Raw genomic sequence first — 19,893 nt, forward strand, 5'->3', positions numbered from 1 at the left:
AATGAGTTGAGTTACTTCTTTTTATATTGTTCGAGATTTAATTTCAATCTCGTTAATTTGATTGCGACTACTAGTTAGAAAAACAATAACTGGTCCTTGCATTACTTTACTAGGAATATTAGAAAAAAATTAATTACACAACAAAAATACGAGTTCAATAGTTTAATCAACGATTACATTTGTTTAATTGTTATTTTATTGTAAAATTCATGGTATGTTTCAATTTCAGCCACATAGAAGCACAAAACCTCAATACGAAAGATGATTGAATGATGTACAGTGATTTTAGTTACTCAAACAGCTGTGATTTATAACTCAAATCTTTTTTTTCTTGTTTAAGTCACAGTAAGAACATAAAAAAATGCGGTGAATAGATTTTCCAACCACTTCCTTACAGCAATGTTCAGGAACAATGATACCAGCATCTAAAGAGACAACATAAAAAAATTTTAATGTTGGAAAAAAGCAACTACAAAGGGAATGACCATTTTTCTACTCATAATGTGTGCATGAACGGATGATCAGTGAATAAACAGAAAGGTATTAAAAATGAGGAGGAAAAAGAACCAGACCTAAAACCATTCATTAGCCGATTTAGGAGGCAATGGAGCGACCCATAAACTGCACACATGCTCAAAATCAAACACAATATCAGCAATAAACACTGCCGTTCAATATCAACCACATAAGCATAAAGCCCGGACACATTCACATGCGAGCACATACACACATACACACACATATATATATATACACTCACACTTATACACAGTCAAACACCCAGCATCGATGTTGATAGAGCCCCCCCCACCAAATGCTCACTACACTGATTCACGGTGAAAAATCGAACTCGCAGACATCGTCGGCTTTTTTTGTTATTCCCTTGGTGTCGTCTCTGACTTATTTTTTATTTTTCATTTATGCAGCATTATCCCCGGACAGTAGCCGCCTCTCATACGCGCCCACTCAACTGTATTTGCCACAGTATACACACCTGTGCCGGGTGGGGTGGTGCAACCAGTGCACTAGGCACAGAGAATGAACCAAGGGAGCAGGGAGGCGTTGAATGTGATTTTTCTCGTCCACGCTCAGCAAATTTCCAGCGCACCGGACCTCGGGGTCTTGCTCCGAAGAAAAGCGCACCTCAACTGAGTCGGGTCGCCGAGATGGCGAAGGAAAATTTTCGCCTCGCTCCACGACCTTCGTGCTGTGTCGTTTGAAGGTGCAATATCACCAACACAGCAGTAGTGTGGTGTCAGTGTTGGTGTTCGTATACATTCGGTTCGTAGACGAGAAAATTGCTCCGTGGTTGCGTTTTCCAACATCCCGCCAGGTTTAGATGGTGTTCGTTACAAGCGTTTCGGATAAGCAGCTGGTATTTGTCAGACGTATGGACCTGTTTTTATCTTCTCATGGATGATAGCTGTTTCTGATGCGATATCGAGGAGAAGTATTGTAAATGAGCAATATTCGCTTGAATTAATTGCACTCAATGGTCTTAACGTATATGTTGTCAATGATATAAATTAAATATGTAATTGATTATATAAATTTAATGTAATGTTCGTGCAACAACCAAAAAGTGTAACTAAATTTCCTTTTAAACCACGACTATGTCCCAACAATTACTAACTACGGTGTAAACGAGACATCGTCTGCTCTACATATGAGATTGAACATGTTGAAATATGCTCCAGCCTTTCTGTGCATTATTTTCTCTCTCGAGAAGTGCGCGCGCACAACACCTTCCATCGATAATAGAACAAGGAACAGTCGTTTATTCGTAACGGTGGTGAATCGTGGAGTTTCCCTGATAGCTGATTGTGTGTAGTGGTGTGCACTTCTCTGCTGTATGAGTGTTGTTCCCTTTTCCTTCCTATTGCAAAAATTGCCGAACAGTGTGGTCGGTCTCGCCAGAAACCGATCGATGGAAACATAACTGACACTAATACATCGAGGCACTAGGTCTAATGTAAACGACGACTGCTAGGACGACGATGATATATTTGATACACATACAGACGGCGACCCAGTGCATACATTCGTATTAGGAGCGTAATGGTGAGCATCTTCACAGATGAACAGGATCAGATACCAAGCAGCAGCAGCAGAAGCAACAGTAAAACTAGCAGGAAGCTTAGCATAGAACCGGAACAGCACAACCAAATTCATTTGTTTTACAGTATGTACTGCATGTCTGTGTATCCGTCTGAGTGGAGTGGTTGAACAAAGGAGAATCGGGATAGGGATGAAAAATGATAAAACAGGCATGGAAAAGCGAACGTTTAGTGGTTCTGCTGCCGCCGTAACTTTTAATGTAGGTGAAACGAACAGTTAATATGCAGTATTTGGCAATATTTTAAAAAGTTTTATTTCTTAATATTCTTGGGAAAACAACAAGTTTGAGAAGATATTTCATTTCCCCATGCCCTTAAACACACCGAGACAATTTCACGCCATGAAGCGTGCAAATAGCCAACATTAACATGACTGAAACTTTTCACGCCGGCATTTACGGTGGCGGCCATCTAAGGTCGGATACCTCAAATTTTTACATATTCTCTGACTTTGCGGCACTCTGGAAAGTTCTCTAGACCACTCTTCGGAAATTTCTTACCATCGATGTGGTCACTTCAGCTATGCACATGCAACAAATCGGACCGATATCTTTTAAAATCTTGGTACACCATGCATACATGTGATAAAAGGTATGAAATTTATGCGGTCCACTAAAAGTCGGACAGTCTTCATTTCATCGTAAAATGATCACGTAGCATGCGTATTGATCAATATCAAAATCAAGGAACACGGGACGACGCTATTTCTCGGTATTAGTCACACCGTCATATTACTAGAGCTATAACTTTTCGCTTTGACGTATTGATAAAGTATCAAAAGTTTCTGATTCTTTTTTGACGGTTATGTTTGATATTCTTGCATATTTTTGGAGCATATTTTAGAACGTTAGTTGGCAGTGTGGTAGCAATACTTCACTGATACGGGGGTGGATCCGAAATCTCTAGATGGTTAACATAGACTCTCCACCCCCTAATCCAAATCAATACGTCCCCGTCGTATATAACGGTAACATGTCTCTCAATTATCCAAGCTTAAGTATAAGGGGAAACCCAACGCCATGGATAGATGGGTTGCATGGCTAAATTGAGAAAGGGGGTCTAAAGTAGGACTCTAAAAGCTAACGAGCGTAAGCCCTACGACGAGACTGAAGGTTAGAGGAGGAGCCTTACAAACCATCCTCGTAAACACTGCAATGAAACGAAAAGTCAACAAGAAAAAAACCGTTTCGGACCAATCGATTCAGAACCTCGCTAGGAAAAAGGCCTTACGCTTGGAAGCTCGGAACGTGGAACTGCAGATCTCTCTCATCGGGTGGGAGTACCCGTATTCTGTATGATGAGGTCTTGGCCCGTGACTTCAAGATAGTAGCACTTCAGGAGGTGCGCTAGAAAGGCGCAATGGAGTGCCAGTACCGTAGCAACTGAACGATCTACCAGAGCAGTGGAGAGACGCGCGAGCTCGGTACTGCGTTCATGGTGCTGGGTGCGATGCAATATAATATAATAATATAGAGTGATCGGGTGGTGGCCGATCATCGAACGTATGTGCAGACTGTGGAGTCGTAGCAGATTATTAAACCTGATTATTATTAATGTGCACAGTCCACGCCTTGGGAGCACCGATGACGAAAAGGAGGCCTTCTATACGCTGGAGAGGGAGTACGACCGCTGCCCAAAACATGCCGTGAAGGTCGTCATCGGAGACCTTAATGCTCAGGTCGGACCGGAGGAGGCATATTAACCAATGATTGGAAGCTTCAGCACAAATGCCAATGACCTCAGGCTGATAAACTTTGCCTCCTCCAAGCACATGAGCATCCGCAGCACCTTCTTCCAGCATGCACACTGCCTTAGTTACACCTGGCAACACCCTAGAGGTAATTCAAAGTCATAAATCGACCACGTTCTGATTGACTGAGTGCACTTCTCGGAGAAGAATGCTAACTGCTCCCGCATACTACAGCATGAAACCCGACAGAACGTAGATAACTAAAGACGACTGAGGACACAGCAAACCCTGCTCTTCAGATGAACAGCTGTTGGAGCAGCTTTCTCAGTCGGGGGACATCCGCTTATTCTACGGGAGATTGAAGGAGGCAGAACAAGGCAACTATCACAGCAGCAGCACAGCAGTAACACCAGCGACAGCAATGATGCAGATGACAAATGTCCTAATTTATCCAGCAATAGGAAGTGATTAATCAAGTCGAATGCTGATTTAAAATCTGTGTATATAGCGTCAATTTGATTGCCTGAACACTCAGTCACAAATTGCAAGAAATTGGTTGAAACTGAACGTTTAGGCACAAATCCATGTTGACGAGTGTAAATATAGTTGTTATTGTTAGGATTCATATAATTTGAATTAACGGAATGAGGAACTACCGTTGTGCGGGTTTTGTTAGTTGGGAACGGATAGGATTGTGTCCGTCAGGAACGCCAGGTTCTAGAGAGGGGTAATAAGAAGTCAAAATGTTGTATTGTTCTCTGTTTGGACTGCAATTTCGCAAAATAAACAAAACGTAGGAAAACTGAAAACAGACCCCAATCTGTTTCCCGGACCGACAGTTGACAGTTGACAAATGTAGAGTGTGTCTGTGCATCTGTAGCTCCGTGTTGAATCGGGTTTTTAAGTGTGAATTTGACGAGAAGCATCCAATCAGAGCGTAGTGGTAAGGTAAATGTGATACAAGTAGAAAAGCAAGTGGCATTAAATAATATGGGTGAAGATTGCACTAATACATGCACGCCAAATAAGAATTCCCAACCATCATTGCAAACAAGTTCTGGTATGCAATCTACTTCGTATGAAAACGAATGGGTTACAGTGCGTAACAAACGTAAACGCACCAATAGTCCAAACTCGGACATAATAACACCAGGCGCCACGAAGAAAATAGCTGAACGAAAAAATGAGTTAAATTTGAGAAAAAATGTGCGTGATAATGTTGATTTCAAAATTAAAAAACTGTCTGACTTTCAAAGCTGTAAAACCCTAATTGTAATCCCTAAAAAGGATCAGTCATGTGATAAAACGCGTTTGGATTTAAGGGCTGAATTAAATCCAAAAGAACATAAAATTTTGAATTTCAGAAACGGTAAAACAGGGCAGATTCTAATTCAGTTTGAATCGGAAAATGAACACGAGAAAGCTAAACGGGCCATAGAGACAAAACTAGGATGTTCGTATACAGCCTCAGATCCTTTAAGACGATTCAGAGTGTCTGGTATGAGCGAAAACCTCGAAAATGAGGAAATAATTGATTTGATCAAAACCCAAAACGAAGGTATCCCTGGTATATGTATCAAAATCTTAGGCCGATATGAGAACAAGTCTTTTAAATATCAGAAATATAATGTGCTGATGGAAGTGGATTCCGCTACAGCTCTTTATTTTACAAAAAAAGATGAGGTTTATATCGGATTTGATCGCTGTCTAGTGAAAGAGTTCTTCCATGTAATGAGATGTTACAAATGTGGACGCTTTGGACATAAGAGTGTGGATTGTAGAAATGAAGTTGCATGCTCGCGTTGCAGTGACAATCACACAACGGAACAGTGCACAAAAGATGCTAATTTGTTTAAATGTATAAATTGTATTGTAGCAAATGAGAACAGGAAATTAAAATATAACATTGAACATGCGGCTAATAGTTACCAGTGCCCTTGTTATAAGAAGCTAAAACTGAGGAATCAAGAACTAGTTCAATAGCAATTAACATCCACCATGAAACATAAAAAGAGTTTTCCTTATGTATACTTAAATATTGGAGGTCTGTCTTCTAATTACAGTATGCTTAAAACTATGGTTGACGAAATACATCCCTTACTAATATTTCTATCTGAGACTCACATAGTTGATCCGGAAGCCTTCGAACAATATTCGCTAAAAGACTATAATACAGTTTCATGTTTATCACATTCTAGACACACTGGTGGTGTATCAATGTATATACATAGCTCAGTACAATTTAAGGTGCTCCTAAATCAAGCGAAAGAAGGTAACTGGTTCTTAGCAATTTCAGTTTTGAAAAATACTACAAAAGCAAGGTACGGCCTAATCTATCACTCACCCAGTTCGAGTCCTTCTAGGTTCCTAGCTATTCTTGAAGAGTGGTTAGAACAATTTTTAGAATACGATAAAATAAATATAGTGATGGGAGATTTTAATATGAACTGGATGAATGCATCTGAGTCTAGACATCTAAAAAGGATTACAGATTACAGAGATTCCTTGATGGAAACCCGGACGTAAACCATGCACTCGATATGTTCAATCGGAAATTTACGGTACATTTATCTGCCTGTTGCCCTATAAAACGCCCACGACAGGGTCCACCGTGGGGTAATGCTCAATTACGCCGTTTAAAACGAAACAAATCTTCCTGCTATCGGTTTTACCAAAACAGTGGAACACAACAATCGAGATTGCGGTTCATCGCAGCACACAATGTATATAGAAGCTATAATAGACAACTACACTCTCGTTTTTTGATTCGTATACAGTTCAGCTTAAGAAGAAAACCGAAAAAATTTTGGAGGTATGTCGACACAAAACGGAAAAACAGCTCCTTGCCAGCTATAGTTTCCTTTAATGGAACAACTTCGTGTACCAAAGAGGAAACCTGCAATTTATTTGCCGATCGTTTCATGAGTTCGTTTGCCACTGAAGCTCCTGGCTTCTCATTGGATGCTGCTCTCAACAACGTGCCCTCCGACGCTGTCGATGTTAATGTGCGTGACATAAACATCTCCAGAGATTCTGTGCTAAAGGCGCTCAAGCAGGTCAAACCATCCTACAACCCTGGACCTGATGGTTTTCCGACCGCAGTTCTTGCCAATGTAGCGAAGTTTTGGCCGGACCTCTGGCTCGTATCTTCACACTCTCGCTCAATCAGCGTATGTTTCCAGGAGCTTGGAAATCGTCCTACATGTTTCCTGTGCATAAAAAGGGGGATAAGAGCTTAGTGGAAAACTACCGTGGTATTACTACTTTGCCTGCAGGTGCTAAGGTTTTTGAAGTCGTCGTCCAGAACTCGCTCTTGAACTGTTGCCGCTCGCTGATATCAACACGCCAACACGGGTTCTTCCCTCGCCGCAGTGTGACCACTAATTTGGTGGAGTTTGTATCTCACTGCCATGCTGCATTCGCTTCGGGAGCCCAGATGGATGTCATCTATACCGACCTTAAGGCTGCCTTTGATCGGGTGAATCATCGCTTGCTGTTGGCGAAGCTTGCTCGTCTTGGATTCTCTACCCCTTTAGTTGAGTGGTTCGAATCTTATCTCACCAATCGTCGATATCGCGTGAAAGTTGAATGTATGACATCTAGGGAATTCGTGAGTTGTTCAGGCGTGCCACAGGGTAGTAACCTTGGACCTTTGCTGTTTTCTCTATTTTTCAATGACGTTACTACTGTAGTAAGGGAATCTGAATGTTTATTGTATGCGGACGATCTTAGACTTTTTTTTCCTGTGAGGTGTTTTGGTGATTGTCTTGTCCTGCAAGCATCGATCGACTCTTTTTCTGACTGGTGTCTGAACAACGACCTACAAATTTCTGTTGATAAATGTTTGTCCATGTCGTTTCACCGTTCTAATTGTCCAATAGTGTTTAACTACTGCATCTCCGGTACACAATTACAACGACACAGTGCAGTAAAAGACTTAGGAGTTACCCTTGACCGTAAACTTGACTTTCATGTGCACCATAACGAAATTATTGATAGAGCGAACAGAATGCTAGGATTTATACGCAGGCAGTCGAGAGAATTCTCCGACCCACATTGTCTTGTCGCACTCTACAAATCACTAGTCAGATCCATCTTAGAATACTCCTCAGTAGTTTGGTGCCCATCGTCGTCGTTATGGGCCTCATCGTTTCTTGCTGTGATACTCTGTGTTATTTATGTTGTGCTGATGTTACATTGTACCGTGATGCTTTATGTTATTATAAGTTTAGTTTATGAGATCAGTGATAAGGCCAATGATGGCCAATCACTTAACATTTACAAATAAACAAATAAACAAATAAACAAATTACAGAAGGATTGGGCATACGACAAATAGTGAATCTGCCCACACGAATAACACGCAGTAGTAGAACATTGATTGACCACATGTATACAAATAACTATTCAGTTTCAACTTGCATTAAAAACAACTTAAAAATTTCAGATCATGAAACAATTCAATGGTCAATCGATGAAAAATATACCCGTACTAATCTATTACGAGTTAAGTGCTGGAAAAAGTACTCTCCAGAAATTTTGAATACGATGGTGTCTGAAGGAATTCAGGAAAATGTTGCTAATATCAACGATAAATGTATTAGGTTAACAGCTGTCTTAGAGAATAGTATGTCACAGCTTGTGCAAGAGAAAACAATAAACACAAATTGTTCAGCTAAATGGTACACTATTCAATTGGCCCAGCAGAAACATAAACGAGACAAATACTATAACAAATTTCTCCAAACAAACCAGAATTCTGATTGGACAATTTATAAAACAGCTAGAAATTTGTATAGTAGAGCTTTAACTACAACCCGAAGATCATACCTTGAACATAAAATTAATCAGAATAGAAAGAATAGTAAGGAACTTTGGAAAATCCTAAAATCTTTACTGAATCCAAGAGGAACTATTAATAGTCCTTGTATAATATTCAATGGATCAATGGTGTATGACTCAGAGAAAATTGCTGAAACTTTCAATAAATTCTTTGTCCAGATCGTATTGGACATTCATCGTAGTATTGGTCAAACTAATGAAGCTTACGCAAGTCTTCGAGAAACGGACTATATATTTAAATTTAGATCTATCTCCTACGGACAATTGAAAAACGTGGTCAAAAATCTAAATAATTCATCAGGAATCAATAATGTCAATTCAAAAATCCTACTAGATTGTTTTCACACTGTAGGACATGAACTACTAAACATTATTATTTATTTATTTATTTATTTATTTATTTATTACGATACAAATATCTGCCTCAGAGGGCTAAATATAGGGAAACTTACTGACTAAAACTTAAAATTAATGATAACAAACAAATACTTAAATCTAACTAGACAAACATATACTAGACAGCAAGCAATTTGTAACACTATATTGTATTAATTATTCGATCACGAGAGGAGTGTTTCCAACCTCCTGGAAAGAGTCTCTTGTTGTACCTATACAAAAAGTATCGGGAACTGTTCTTGCAAATGAATTCAGGCCTATAAACAAATTAAATATTTTTGAAAAAGTATTAGAGACAGTTGTTAAAGAACAATTAGTAGAATATATAAACAGCAATCATTTATTTATACCTGAACAGTCGGGTTATAGGGTTGATCATTCTTGCGAATCGGCTCTTAACCTAGTGCTGGCAAAATGGAGGGAAGCTTTTGATGGTAAAAAGACTACAATTGCTGTATTCCTCGACCTAAAAAGGGCCTTTGAAACAATTTCGAGGCCACTATTATTAAAAGTGTTAATGAGTTTTGGCATTAAAGGCAACGAACTACGATGGTTCGAGAGTTATCTCCAAGACAGAACACAGAGAACTGTATTTAACAACAAAATATCAAGTGCCCTCGAGAACACCCTAGGAGTACCTCAGGGAAGTGTTCTAGGACCAATACTTTTCTAAATGTATATTAACGATATGAAAAAGGTTTTACAGCATTGCGACATCAATTTATTTGCGGATGACACAGTCATCTTCATTAGTGGTAGTGACCATTGTGATATTGTTAGGAAACTCAATCAGGATCTGGACTCACTGGATGGGTGGCTGAAACATAAGAAACTCAAATTGAATCCTGAGAAAACTAAAGCCTTGGTTGTGTGTCGAAGACTATTTAGCCTACCCACTCAATTAGTAATAAATAATGTATCTGTAGAAATTGTATCTAGTATAAAATATTTAGGAGTGATAGTTGACGATAAACTCAGATTTACGGACCATATTGATAACGTTATAAAGAAGGTGGCCAAAAAGGTTGGAGTTATTTGCAGACTGAGAAAGGATGTAAACCGTTGCGGTAAGATACAATTATACTTATCACTTATTGGACCTCATCTAGATTTTTGTGCCTCGATTTTGTTTCTGGCGACTGAAACACAGTTCATGCGACTTCAAAGGCTGCAGAATAAGGCAATGCGGGCTATCCTTGATTGTGGGCGTTATACCTTTTCTGTTACAATGCGAATGGTCTTACAATGGATGTCCATAAAACGTGACATAAAAGAGTGACGTATCAGACAATGATATTCATTGATAATCTAATAAAAAGACGTCTACCTACATATCTTACGCAAAGAGTTGTGAGAGGAGTAGACATTCACAATTACCCCACACGGGGAGCTAATGCTCCAAGAGTGCCAAACTATATGACTGCAGGAGCCAGAAATTCTTTGTTTCACAGAGGTATCCAGTATTACAATAGAATGCCACAGGAAATCATGAATGCTGGTTCGTTATCTGAGTTTAGAAAATTGTACTCTGATTTTGTTAGAACTAATGTAGTCTAAATGTATTGTCAATTGTCAACTATAGGTGATGATGATTTTTTTCATTCTTTTCTTTTGTCCTTTAAAATGCGATGAATTTTTTTTTAATTTATTTACATTCTAAATGCACCAAAGTTTTAAAACTATAAATATACAAAAAATTAATAGAATGAGACTACATTGAATTGAGACACGCGCGCGTACAGTAGACTCCGGGTTCGGAGCTTGGTAGATTGGTGTGGTTCGGGCTAATAACTCGTCATACCTCTATGCTTTGCTCAGCTCCCAAACATCTACTCGTTTGAATATTTGTAGCTTTACCAAATTATCGCAAGATACATCGAACATCTCAATCCTTTGTAGGGGTCAGAGGTGGGTCATCATCATCATCATCATCATCTTTTTGGTTCCATTATTTGGTGCCGTGGCGCCCAGGATTGAATTCCGTGAAATTGGCCGGTCGGTGCAAAAGTGTAGCAGTCAACAATGGAGAATGAGTCGAGCGATGAACAATTCCGCGGCTACTTTGGAAAGTCAAACAGTACGCTGGTGGAGCCTCCGAAGAAGGTAGGAGGTACCACAAACGATCTTGATAGGAAGAAGTGTGAGTGTTTGGTTGGAAAAAATGCGACGCATACTGTTGTTTGCTGAATCGCATGTGACCGCTGAAAAGGAGAAAATAAGTGTGCGTAGTAACCCGCCTTGCAATTGACAGCGATTTGCGAGGGCGCTCGAGGGCTCGCACGCCATACAAGTTCACAGCACCAGAGCCCTCGCATTAAAGAGCTTGCGAGCCTACCCAAACGACAATTTCAAATATTTTCGACGTCGTGTGTACCCTTCCTATCCGCAAAAGGCGGTTTCGCCGCGATTTACGACCTAGCGAAAATGTTTTTTTTTTTTTTCATTTGTATGGAGCGAAGACACACACCCAAATGATGGTCCCAAATCATGGATGGGAAGTTTATGGTTCTGACTTCTGTTTCACTCTCGCTCACAGTCGATGATGCCTTGTCGCATTCTCACAATCCTATCGGCTCTACGGTTTGGTTGTTTCTGCTCTTTCTCGCACGAGAGGGAGTTTTCTTTCTCCTTGTTTTTACCGTGCGTGGCATTGGCTGCGAACGATCATTATCCTCATGATCCGTTAGTTATTTAAAGGGAAATTGTTAGAAACAATGGCTCTGGCACACTAAATTCTGCACAAATTTGTGCCAGTTTATGTGCCACGCTGTACGGAAAGCGTTTTGTGATTAGCACAACCACAAACACAGTATTATGATGTGTGTAAACACATGGTGGTAAACTTTTTATGCGGATGAGCAACAATTAAATTTCGCATATTGTATACCCTTTAATCCGGTCTCATGGTACAGTCGTCAACTCGTACGACTTAACAACATGCCCGTCATGGGTTCAAGCCCCAAATAGACCGTGCCGCCATACGTAGGACTGACTATCCTGCTATGGGGGGAAATCAATAAGTCACTGAAAGCCAACCCCACAAGTGTGTTGGCAGGCCTTGACCGGCATCGGTTGTTGAGCCAAAGAAGAAGAAGAAGAATACCCTCTAAACCAAACGGCAGAATGGTTTTAATCGTCACTCTGCTGCTCTATTCAACACGCGTAGCGACTCATTTGAACCAGTCGATCATCACAACGAGACCGGTTCCTACGAGGCCATACGAGATCGATTCCCATCCGAACCATTCCCCCGATAGCAAGAACCGACAATCCGATAACGTGACTTTAGTAAGGTTAACGAGCCGTACGGTTAGGGAGCCGTACGGCTAAGGAGCACAAGCAATGCTCGGCATATAAAAGAAGAAGAAAATTTTTGCGGGAGACAATTTGGCTTGGTATGCAGATGGCAGGGAGCTGTGGAGTCTTATCGGCCACGAGCTGTAATCGACTACGTGGTTCCAAGGAACGCCGATATGTGGTCAGCGGGGCGCCAGGTAGTTTGGCAGGTACCATTCCGTCTCGTGGGAGCATTGATTTGGAAAGGAATCGCACCTCCCAATTGATCCGGATGGTTCCGACCCGGTAGGTCGACCCGAGTATTAGCACGAGCGGCGTATTAGCACGAGTGGAGGCCCTATGCGTTGACAAAAGGGTCACAAAAGTTGACCAATCGTATGTGTCGGGCGAGAAGTTGTATGAGAAATTCTAAACCAGAGAAGGATTGCGAAGTACTTTTACTTCCGAGTGGGGGGATGGGTTCCCCTCCTTGGGGCCCCACGCGACCGCTTAGTTTGCTGGTACTGGTTGAACCGCCTCTTCCCGCACCTTACTATTGTTTGCCTTAAGCACGCCAAATACAGTTTACATTTTACATTTAGTTTACATTTACATCCTGAACTATGCTAGCCTTATTGAACAGCAACACGAATAGAAAGGAAATAAGGGGGAAAGGAGTAAGGAAAAGGGGGGCAAACAAGAGTGGGAAGGGTGATAATCGAAGAGGTGATATGAAAAGATGAAGGCGTGGGTAGCGTGCAGCAGTGAGCATTGTTCCGAAGCGACGATGGGTTCTAAACAATGGAGGACGTGAGCGAAGCGAGCTGAAGGGAGGATACAGGAACGGGAAGGACATACAGGCATGCATTTTTTGTAGGTCGATGTTCTTCCTTCCAGCCACACTTTGGAATGAAATGTATGTCAAAAGTGAAATCGAAAGTATAATCCACATCAATCTTATGAGCGAAGGATCGTAGAAAGTTTCTTTACCTTTATCTTATTTGACACAACAACCATTGCTTTGCTACCTACCTTAATCACTCTTGGGCGTGAATCTCCTGTTTTTCTTCTTCTTTGCGTAGCACCCTACGCGGTTATGCCGGTCTACGCCGGCTGCCGGTTAGTTAGCCCTTGCTTCGAGAGACGATTCTCACGAGGATTGAACCGAAGACGAGCATGTTGTTAAGTCGTGCAAGTTTACGTTACCTGTTAATAATTGGTTTTCCAGGACAGCAGGATAACTAGTCCTGGGCCACTAGGACCATACGGGGCCTGAACCTAGGACGGGTATGTTGTTGTGTTGTGTTAGGGTAGCACGACAACAGGGGGCAGCCGAAACCAGCCAAGCCTTCCATATAATGCGGGAACGCGTAGAGCAGCTGGCGCGTGGCTTCGGCTGCACCACCGGCATTTGACGCTCCCGGGGGGCCGGTCGCCACAGCCAATCCCCGAGCGCAGCCACAGCGCTATCGACAATGCATAGAGCATAAACGTTACTTACGCATGCTGCGTCAATGGCGAGTGCAGCTAGAAGGGCTAGAACACAACTCTCAATGCCACCCTCCAGATAGCGATATGGCCGCGCAGCACCATCCGCAACAATGATGCGTTTTAGAAAAAAAGCTAGAAAAGGAGCAAGCCAGGTAATACGAGCGAGAGAAGCGTGCGCCAGTTAAGCCGAGGCAAGCCCTGCTCGCTTACAGCATCGAGCGAGAGGCAGGGGAGACGTGCCTTTCTCTCTTCCGGAGAGGAGCCCCCATTAATTAGGAAGAAGACGGTACAACATGGAGGTTAAATCTTAACTGTATTCCCTATTATGTGGGAAGGATGGAGATGGGGGGGGGGGGGATTGGAGGAATTGTGCATTTTTGAATAAAAACAATAAAAAATGAAAAGAAAAATATGTTCAAAGACATCATCCATCATTTGAATATTTGACAATTTTAAGCATTGGTTCGCTTCACATGATGTGCTGTGTGCATTTGCATTGATAATCGTCCTTTGATTGATTATTATTATTATAATTATTATAATAATAATAATTATTATTATTATTATTATTATTATTATTATTATTATTATTTATTATTATTATTATTTTTATTACTAGTATTATTATAATTATTATTATTATTATTATTATTATTATTATTATTATTATTATTATTATTATTATTATTATTATTATTATTATTATTATTATTATTATTATTATTATATTATTATTATTATTATTATTATTATTATTATTGTTATTATTATTATTATGATTATGAATACTATTATTTTAATTATTATTATTATTATTCACAAGTGCAACTAACTGCATTAACAAACAATATAAAACCCGTACGCAGCATGCATCCGATCGATCCGGCCAATAACTCCAACGGTAAATCTATTCATACATCATGACGACAACTTGCACACTAATCAAATCCAGATTCGAACGACGGCTAACGCGCAATGCATCAAGCAGCCAAAAAAACGGGAAGATAAAAAAACAATAACCAAGTCAAGCACACAAGGCAAGGTCAAGTACCCACAGGGAAAGAGTAAGGGGGAGAGATAGTATCGACTTTTTAAACCACTTTTTATGGCCATTGTCCTAGACAAAAATCACGGGCGAAATACTTCTGCCATAATTGTGGCATTTTTCGTTTAAAAAAAATTCGCTTCGTCGTATATTGACTTAAATGTGACGACCACCCGACGTCGGGTGAACGTTCACACGACGTACATACAATGTCGAAAATATTTGAAATTGTTGGTTGGGTAACAGCGCCATCTGACGGTATGCGAATGCAAATATTCTGAACCAGGCTTGCACACAAGTAAAAATTATGTTTTAGAACAAAACAAGAAATCGTACTAAATACAGGTTGTTCCCGAGCTACGCTATCAATGATTAACGGGTAGAAAAGGTGTATCTCGCGGATGCCAGCCAAAATGTAGCTAATGTTATGAAATTGGGTGGTTTTAATCACAAAATTAATTGTTTGACGTGAAGAAGTCAAAATTCTGACTGAAGATTACTAATGTGAACCTTTTTAAAGAATTCAAACGAAATTAGATCAAAAAGAAAATTAATAAAATCAATACAATTTGTTCAAAGAGCTGTCCAATGTAGAAAACCACGTATCCGCGAAACCCCGAATCAGCGTATTAGAGGTACAGCGTGTCTTCGGGTCATCGTATTAGGTTTAAAAACCGCCGTTGGGTTGGATTCGGCTAATCCACTTAAATTGAACTGTCCACGTTTCTAGCCTACACAGGAACGATCGAGATGAGTATCGTGTGTCGTTCGGCTTTGAAGGGTCAGATGCATTTATTTATTAGATTTCCTCTTATTTATAAGTTCGTAATTAATTTTGTATAACAGGAACAGGAAGTCAGACACAGAACAGAATGTGAAACGGATATCACGATACCGACCATCCGCTATACCCCAGGACTACGCTAAAAACGGGCTCATGGAACGTAACGTATACAGAGCCGGAGCCTTGAATCAAATAGATGATGCCTTAGCCACACTGAGCTTGAACCTCGTAGCTCAACAATAGATTCGGTGGCTAGGGAACGGTGTGCACAACAGGTATGGTAAGAAGAGCTAACACGGAACGGGCTTCGCCGTAGATCCGCGGCTGAAACCCGCAATCATTGATTTCAAGGCCATAAAGGATAGGCTATGCACCCTGCACACGCGTGGCAAATATTGTAACACAGGCCTCATAAACGTTTACGTCCCTACTGAAGACAAAGAGGAAGAGGAGAAGGGCCTGTTTTACGGCCGCCTCGCAAAAGCCATAGATGTCCCAGGCATGTCTTCAACATCATCCTGGGGGACTACCATTGTAAAAGTCGGTAGGGAGCCAATGTACTGTCAATACACTGGCTGTCACAGTCTGCATGACCACAGTAATGAAAATGGTAGTACATTGGTCGAAACGAACGAGGATTCGGAAAATCAACCACTGACCAGATCTTCACCATGCGGCAGATCTTGGAGAAGATAGCAGAATACAGACACGACACGTACCATCTCTTCATTGGCATCAAAGCCGCATATGATAGCATAGGCAGTGTAAAACTGTACATCGCTATGAGCTCTTTTGGTATCCCAGCCAAACTGATAAGGTTAGTTAAAGTGACTATGACCAACGTCACTTGCCGGTGAAGGTGGATGGAAAACTCTCAGGGCCTTTTGTTACCACCAAAGGTCTGCGCCAGGGAGACGGGCTTGCCTGTCCCCTATTCAACTTAGCGCTAGAGAAGGCCATCCGTGGCTGAAGGATGGAGACTACGGGAATCATCTTCTGTAAGTCAACCCAGATCGTGGCATACGCAGATGATATAGACATCATTGGTCTGCGGCTCTCCTATGTAGCAGAAGCCTACCAAGGGATCGAGCAGGTGGCAGAGAACCTTGCATTGCAGATAAACGAAGCAAAGACCAAACTGATGGTGGCAACGTCAGCGCCCCTACCAATAACAAACCTAAACTTACGTAGGCGTTACGTACAGATAGGTGAGCGTACTTTTGAAGTCGTCCAAGAATTCACCTATCGCGGGTCAAAGGTCAGCATGCGATAATAGCATGGAAGCTGAAAAACATACGCCTCTGAAACATGGACACTGTCCAAATTTGACGAAACCCTCTTAGCCACGTTCGAGAAGAAAATGCTCACAAGGCCCCGAATATGTGGAAGGACAATGAAGGAGCCGTTATAACGACGAGCTATACGATATATACAGCGACCCCACTGTCGTGCAGCGCATTAAGCTCGGCTCTCATGGGCTGACCATGTTGTATGCATGGAAACGGACGACCCAGCCCGTAAAGTTTTTTTAGGCCGTCCACAAGGACAGAGCAGTCGTGGTAGGCACAAATTGAGGTGATAAGATGGCATGTAGGCATCCGCCATTAAGGCCGGGATAACGGACTGGCAGATGAAGGCGTGAGATCGTGAGCGGTTTCGGACACTCCTGAGGGAGTCCAAAACTGCAAAGCGGTTGTAGCGCCGGATAAGTAAATAAATAATTATTTTTTTATGTAACGTAACAAAATAATTTTTTTAACGTAAACGTAAACAAAATAATCAATCTATTGTGGGGGTCCGTGGCACAGTCCGTATTAGACCAAGCCTCGTACGAATCGAGCCCTTCTGCTGTCGGTAGACATATACAGCATTGAAGCTGCTGTGGTATAACTCCACGACCGGTTATTGCTCCAAATAATGAGACTTTTTTACGATTATGACTTAATTTGCAAATTAGTTTTTATCAACTAAAAGAAAATTACATTTTGTTTAATTTTGAGTGAGCAATGTAGCATATATCTTTACATTTATCAAATATAACATAACATAATTAAGTTTATTTGATAAATGTGGAAATTTTCGTTCATTTAAAACATGAATTATTGTTTCTAGAATAGTTGCAATGTTCGAGGATCGATTGATGGAGGATTGACTAAATGGAGAAAAGGAACTCAGCAAAAAATGATAAATATACATATACCACGACTAAATATGTTTAATACACGTTACGATAGGAAAAGTATACCAGCCTTCTCATCCCACCCCTGAATGTATATCAAATGGAAACGTCAAACAAATGAATTTGATTCCCACTACCAAGCACCTGCTCAGTGATGACTTTATCTTACTCGTTGAACAGTTGGTTTACGATCATAGCATCGCAGAAGAAGTTAAACTTTACACCTTCGCTTATCTCACGGGATCGTCGCTGCATCATAGATAGATGCGCAGCATGCTCCCTATAGATAAGCATCTTCCTTTCTCTCGGTGTAGTCATAAAATCAATTTGTACAACAAATGACTAGCAGCACGATGTAGACTATGTGGAACGGAAAACCTTCATTTCGCTCTAAACTGCTGCTGTGTTGTAGGATAAAAAAAGTCCGTTTGTGAAAGCATCCACAGCTATGATAGCTGTACAAACATTTCTATTATCGTAGTGCAAATGCATCTGACACTGAGGAAGCATGTTGCGAGAGTGAGTTTTTTTTAAATATTCATATTGTTATTGACAATATGTTTTGCTTTCATTTACTAGAATCCAGAGCAGAGCGCTACATTTGTATGCTAATGCGTTCGATTCTCTTGTTTCATGACTTCCCATGCCGCGACAAAGCTTCACTTGTTTAACATTAGTGCTGCAGTGGGTAATCCTCTCTCTTTGTGCCGTGGCTTCGCATGTAAGCTCTTTTGGATAAATTTTTTGCATTATTCTTCATCGTACCTGGTATGGCTTTTTTGGACGAGTGTGAGTGTTCTGATCATACCATAACTTGAGTTGAAAAACATGGAAAAAGCTTTGTTAGTCCAGTTTATCAAATAGGACTAGACAAACATAAACCACTTACGTGTGTTGTGTCAAAAAGGCCACTGGCAAAAAGATTGTTAAGATACAAAAACAAATTATCTCATTTTCATTCTTAATAAGCATAATAAGTATATATAAACCAAAAACTTCTATTTCTACACATAAGCAGAACTAATTTCATATTTCCTTTTAAATACAAACGCATTATTGAATGAACGCACCCAAACCTACAATCGTACAGCTCAATCTACATGAAATAAATATTTAAGCGCACTCTTCATTATGCCTCTGGTTCTATATGCAAAACATGAAACTCGTTACATAAATATGATATTATTACAACGCTTTTACAGTCGTAACGTTCCTTATTACAAGGACTTTTGCATGATCGTTCGATCATGTTTGTTCGGAAATGTGTGGATGAAGAAAACGCAATGATCATGTTAACACCTGTTCTGCAGTCATGTTCCGCTTCCTATGCTGAAGTGTGTCACGGTTGGTAAAGGTTTCACACGATATCTGTTTTTTTATGACATTGGAAATATTTTTATCCCGCCCGCCTACTTCCGGCGAGCCGATTGGTAGAAAGTATGCAACTCCCATGGTTTTACTAAGCAGATGATTTAGATCGTATCTGCCTTTCAATCAAGGTAGTCAGAATGGAATGGTATCATTTCATTCACGAAACGAGGTAGTCGAAAGCTTTTTAATAATAAAAATAATCATTAAGTTATTGCAGTTAACAAATCAATGCGAAGAGAGTACATCGATGACAAATCCTACAAACAATGTAAATCAAACGAATAAGGCCGAAGATTAAACTGTATCATTTATGTGTAAGCAATTTAACAATAATTGCAATAAATGAATTCAATTATATTGAATATTGAAAAATGAAATGTACATCATGCATTGGTTGTATTCAGTTCCGCAAATATGTTTTCGTTTAGATTTACTTGTGAGATGTTATTAGTTTGTGAAATCTTCTGTTAATTTTATTTTTCCTTCCCAAGAGAGAAACATTTAAAGAACCTGTAATCGGAGGTTCGATCAATTGACGCAAACATGTGATAGTCTTTTACACCAAACAGGCACGACTCAGCGTAGATAAATCTCATTAAAATACTTCCTGTGAGCTGCTCAAAATGCCTGTTCAATGCAACGACACGGGGCGGATAGAAACGGAGAATTCGGAATTTGTATGCGAATTTTCTTAATTTGAAA

At 40.5% G+C, this 19,893-nt stretch overlaps 2 protein-coding genes across 9 annotated transcripts in view; one reads left to right on the forward strand and one right to left on the reverse strand.

Annotated features, from left to right (window-relative positions):
- LOC121595863 (probable G-protein coupled receptor 158) overlaps positions 1-1,315 on the reverse strand; it is a 68,602-nt gene extending 67,287 nt beyond the window's left edge. For 3 of the 8 annotated variants that reach the window (XM_041920186.1, XM_041920182.1, XM_041920185.1), the window contains exon 1: positions 995-1,315. The gene's annotated coding sequence lies outside the window, so the exon portion shown is untranslated. Of the gene's footprint in view, positions 1-760 lie in introns of all 8 variants that reach the window. The other 5 variants (XM_041920181.1, XM_041920180.1, XM_041920184.1 and 2 more) reach the window with 4 other exon arrangements.
- Positions 1,316-5,805: 4,490 nt separating this feature from the next.
- Positions 5,806-9,563, forward strand: LOC121597746. The gene is made up of 2 exons (XM_041923778.1): positions 5,806-6,298; positions 8,123-9,563. Exons 1-2 carry the CDS (start codon positions 5,806-5,808, stop codon positions 9,106-9,108), a joined length of 1,479 nt encoding a protein of 492 aa, XP_041779712.1. The 3' UTR covers positions 9,109-9,563.
- The last annotated feature ends 10,330 nt before the right edge of the window (positions 9,564-19,893 follow it).

This window comes from Anopheles merus, chromosome 3R (assembly GCF_017562075.2).
Source record: "Anopheles merus strain MAF chromosome 3R, AmerM5.1, whole genome shotgun sequence".
In the NCBI taxonomy this organism is placed as follows: Eukaryota; Metazoa; Arthropoda; class Insecta; order Diptera; family Culicidae; genus Anopheles; species Anopheles merus.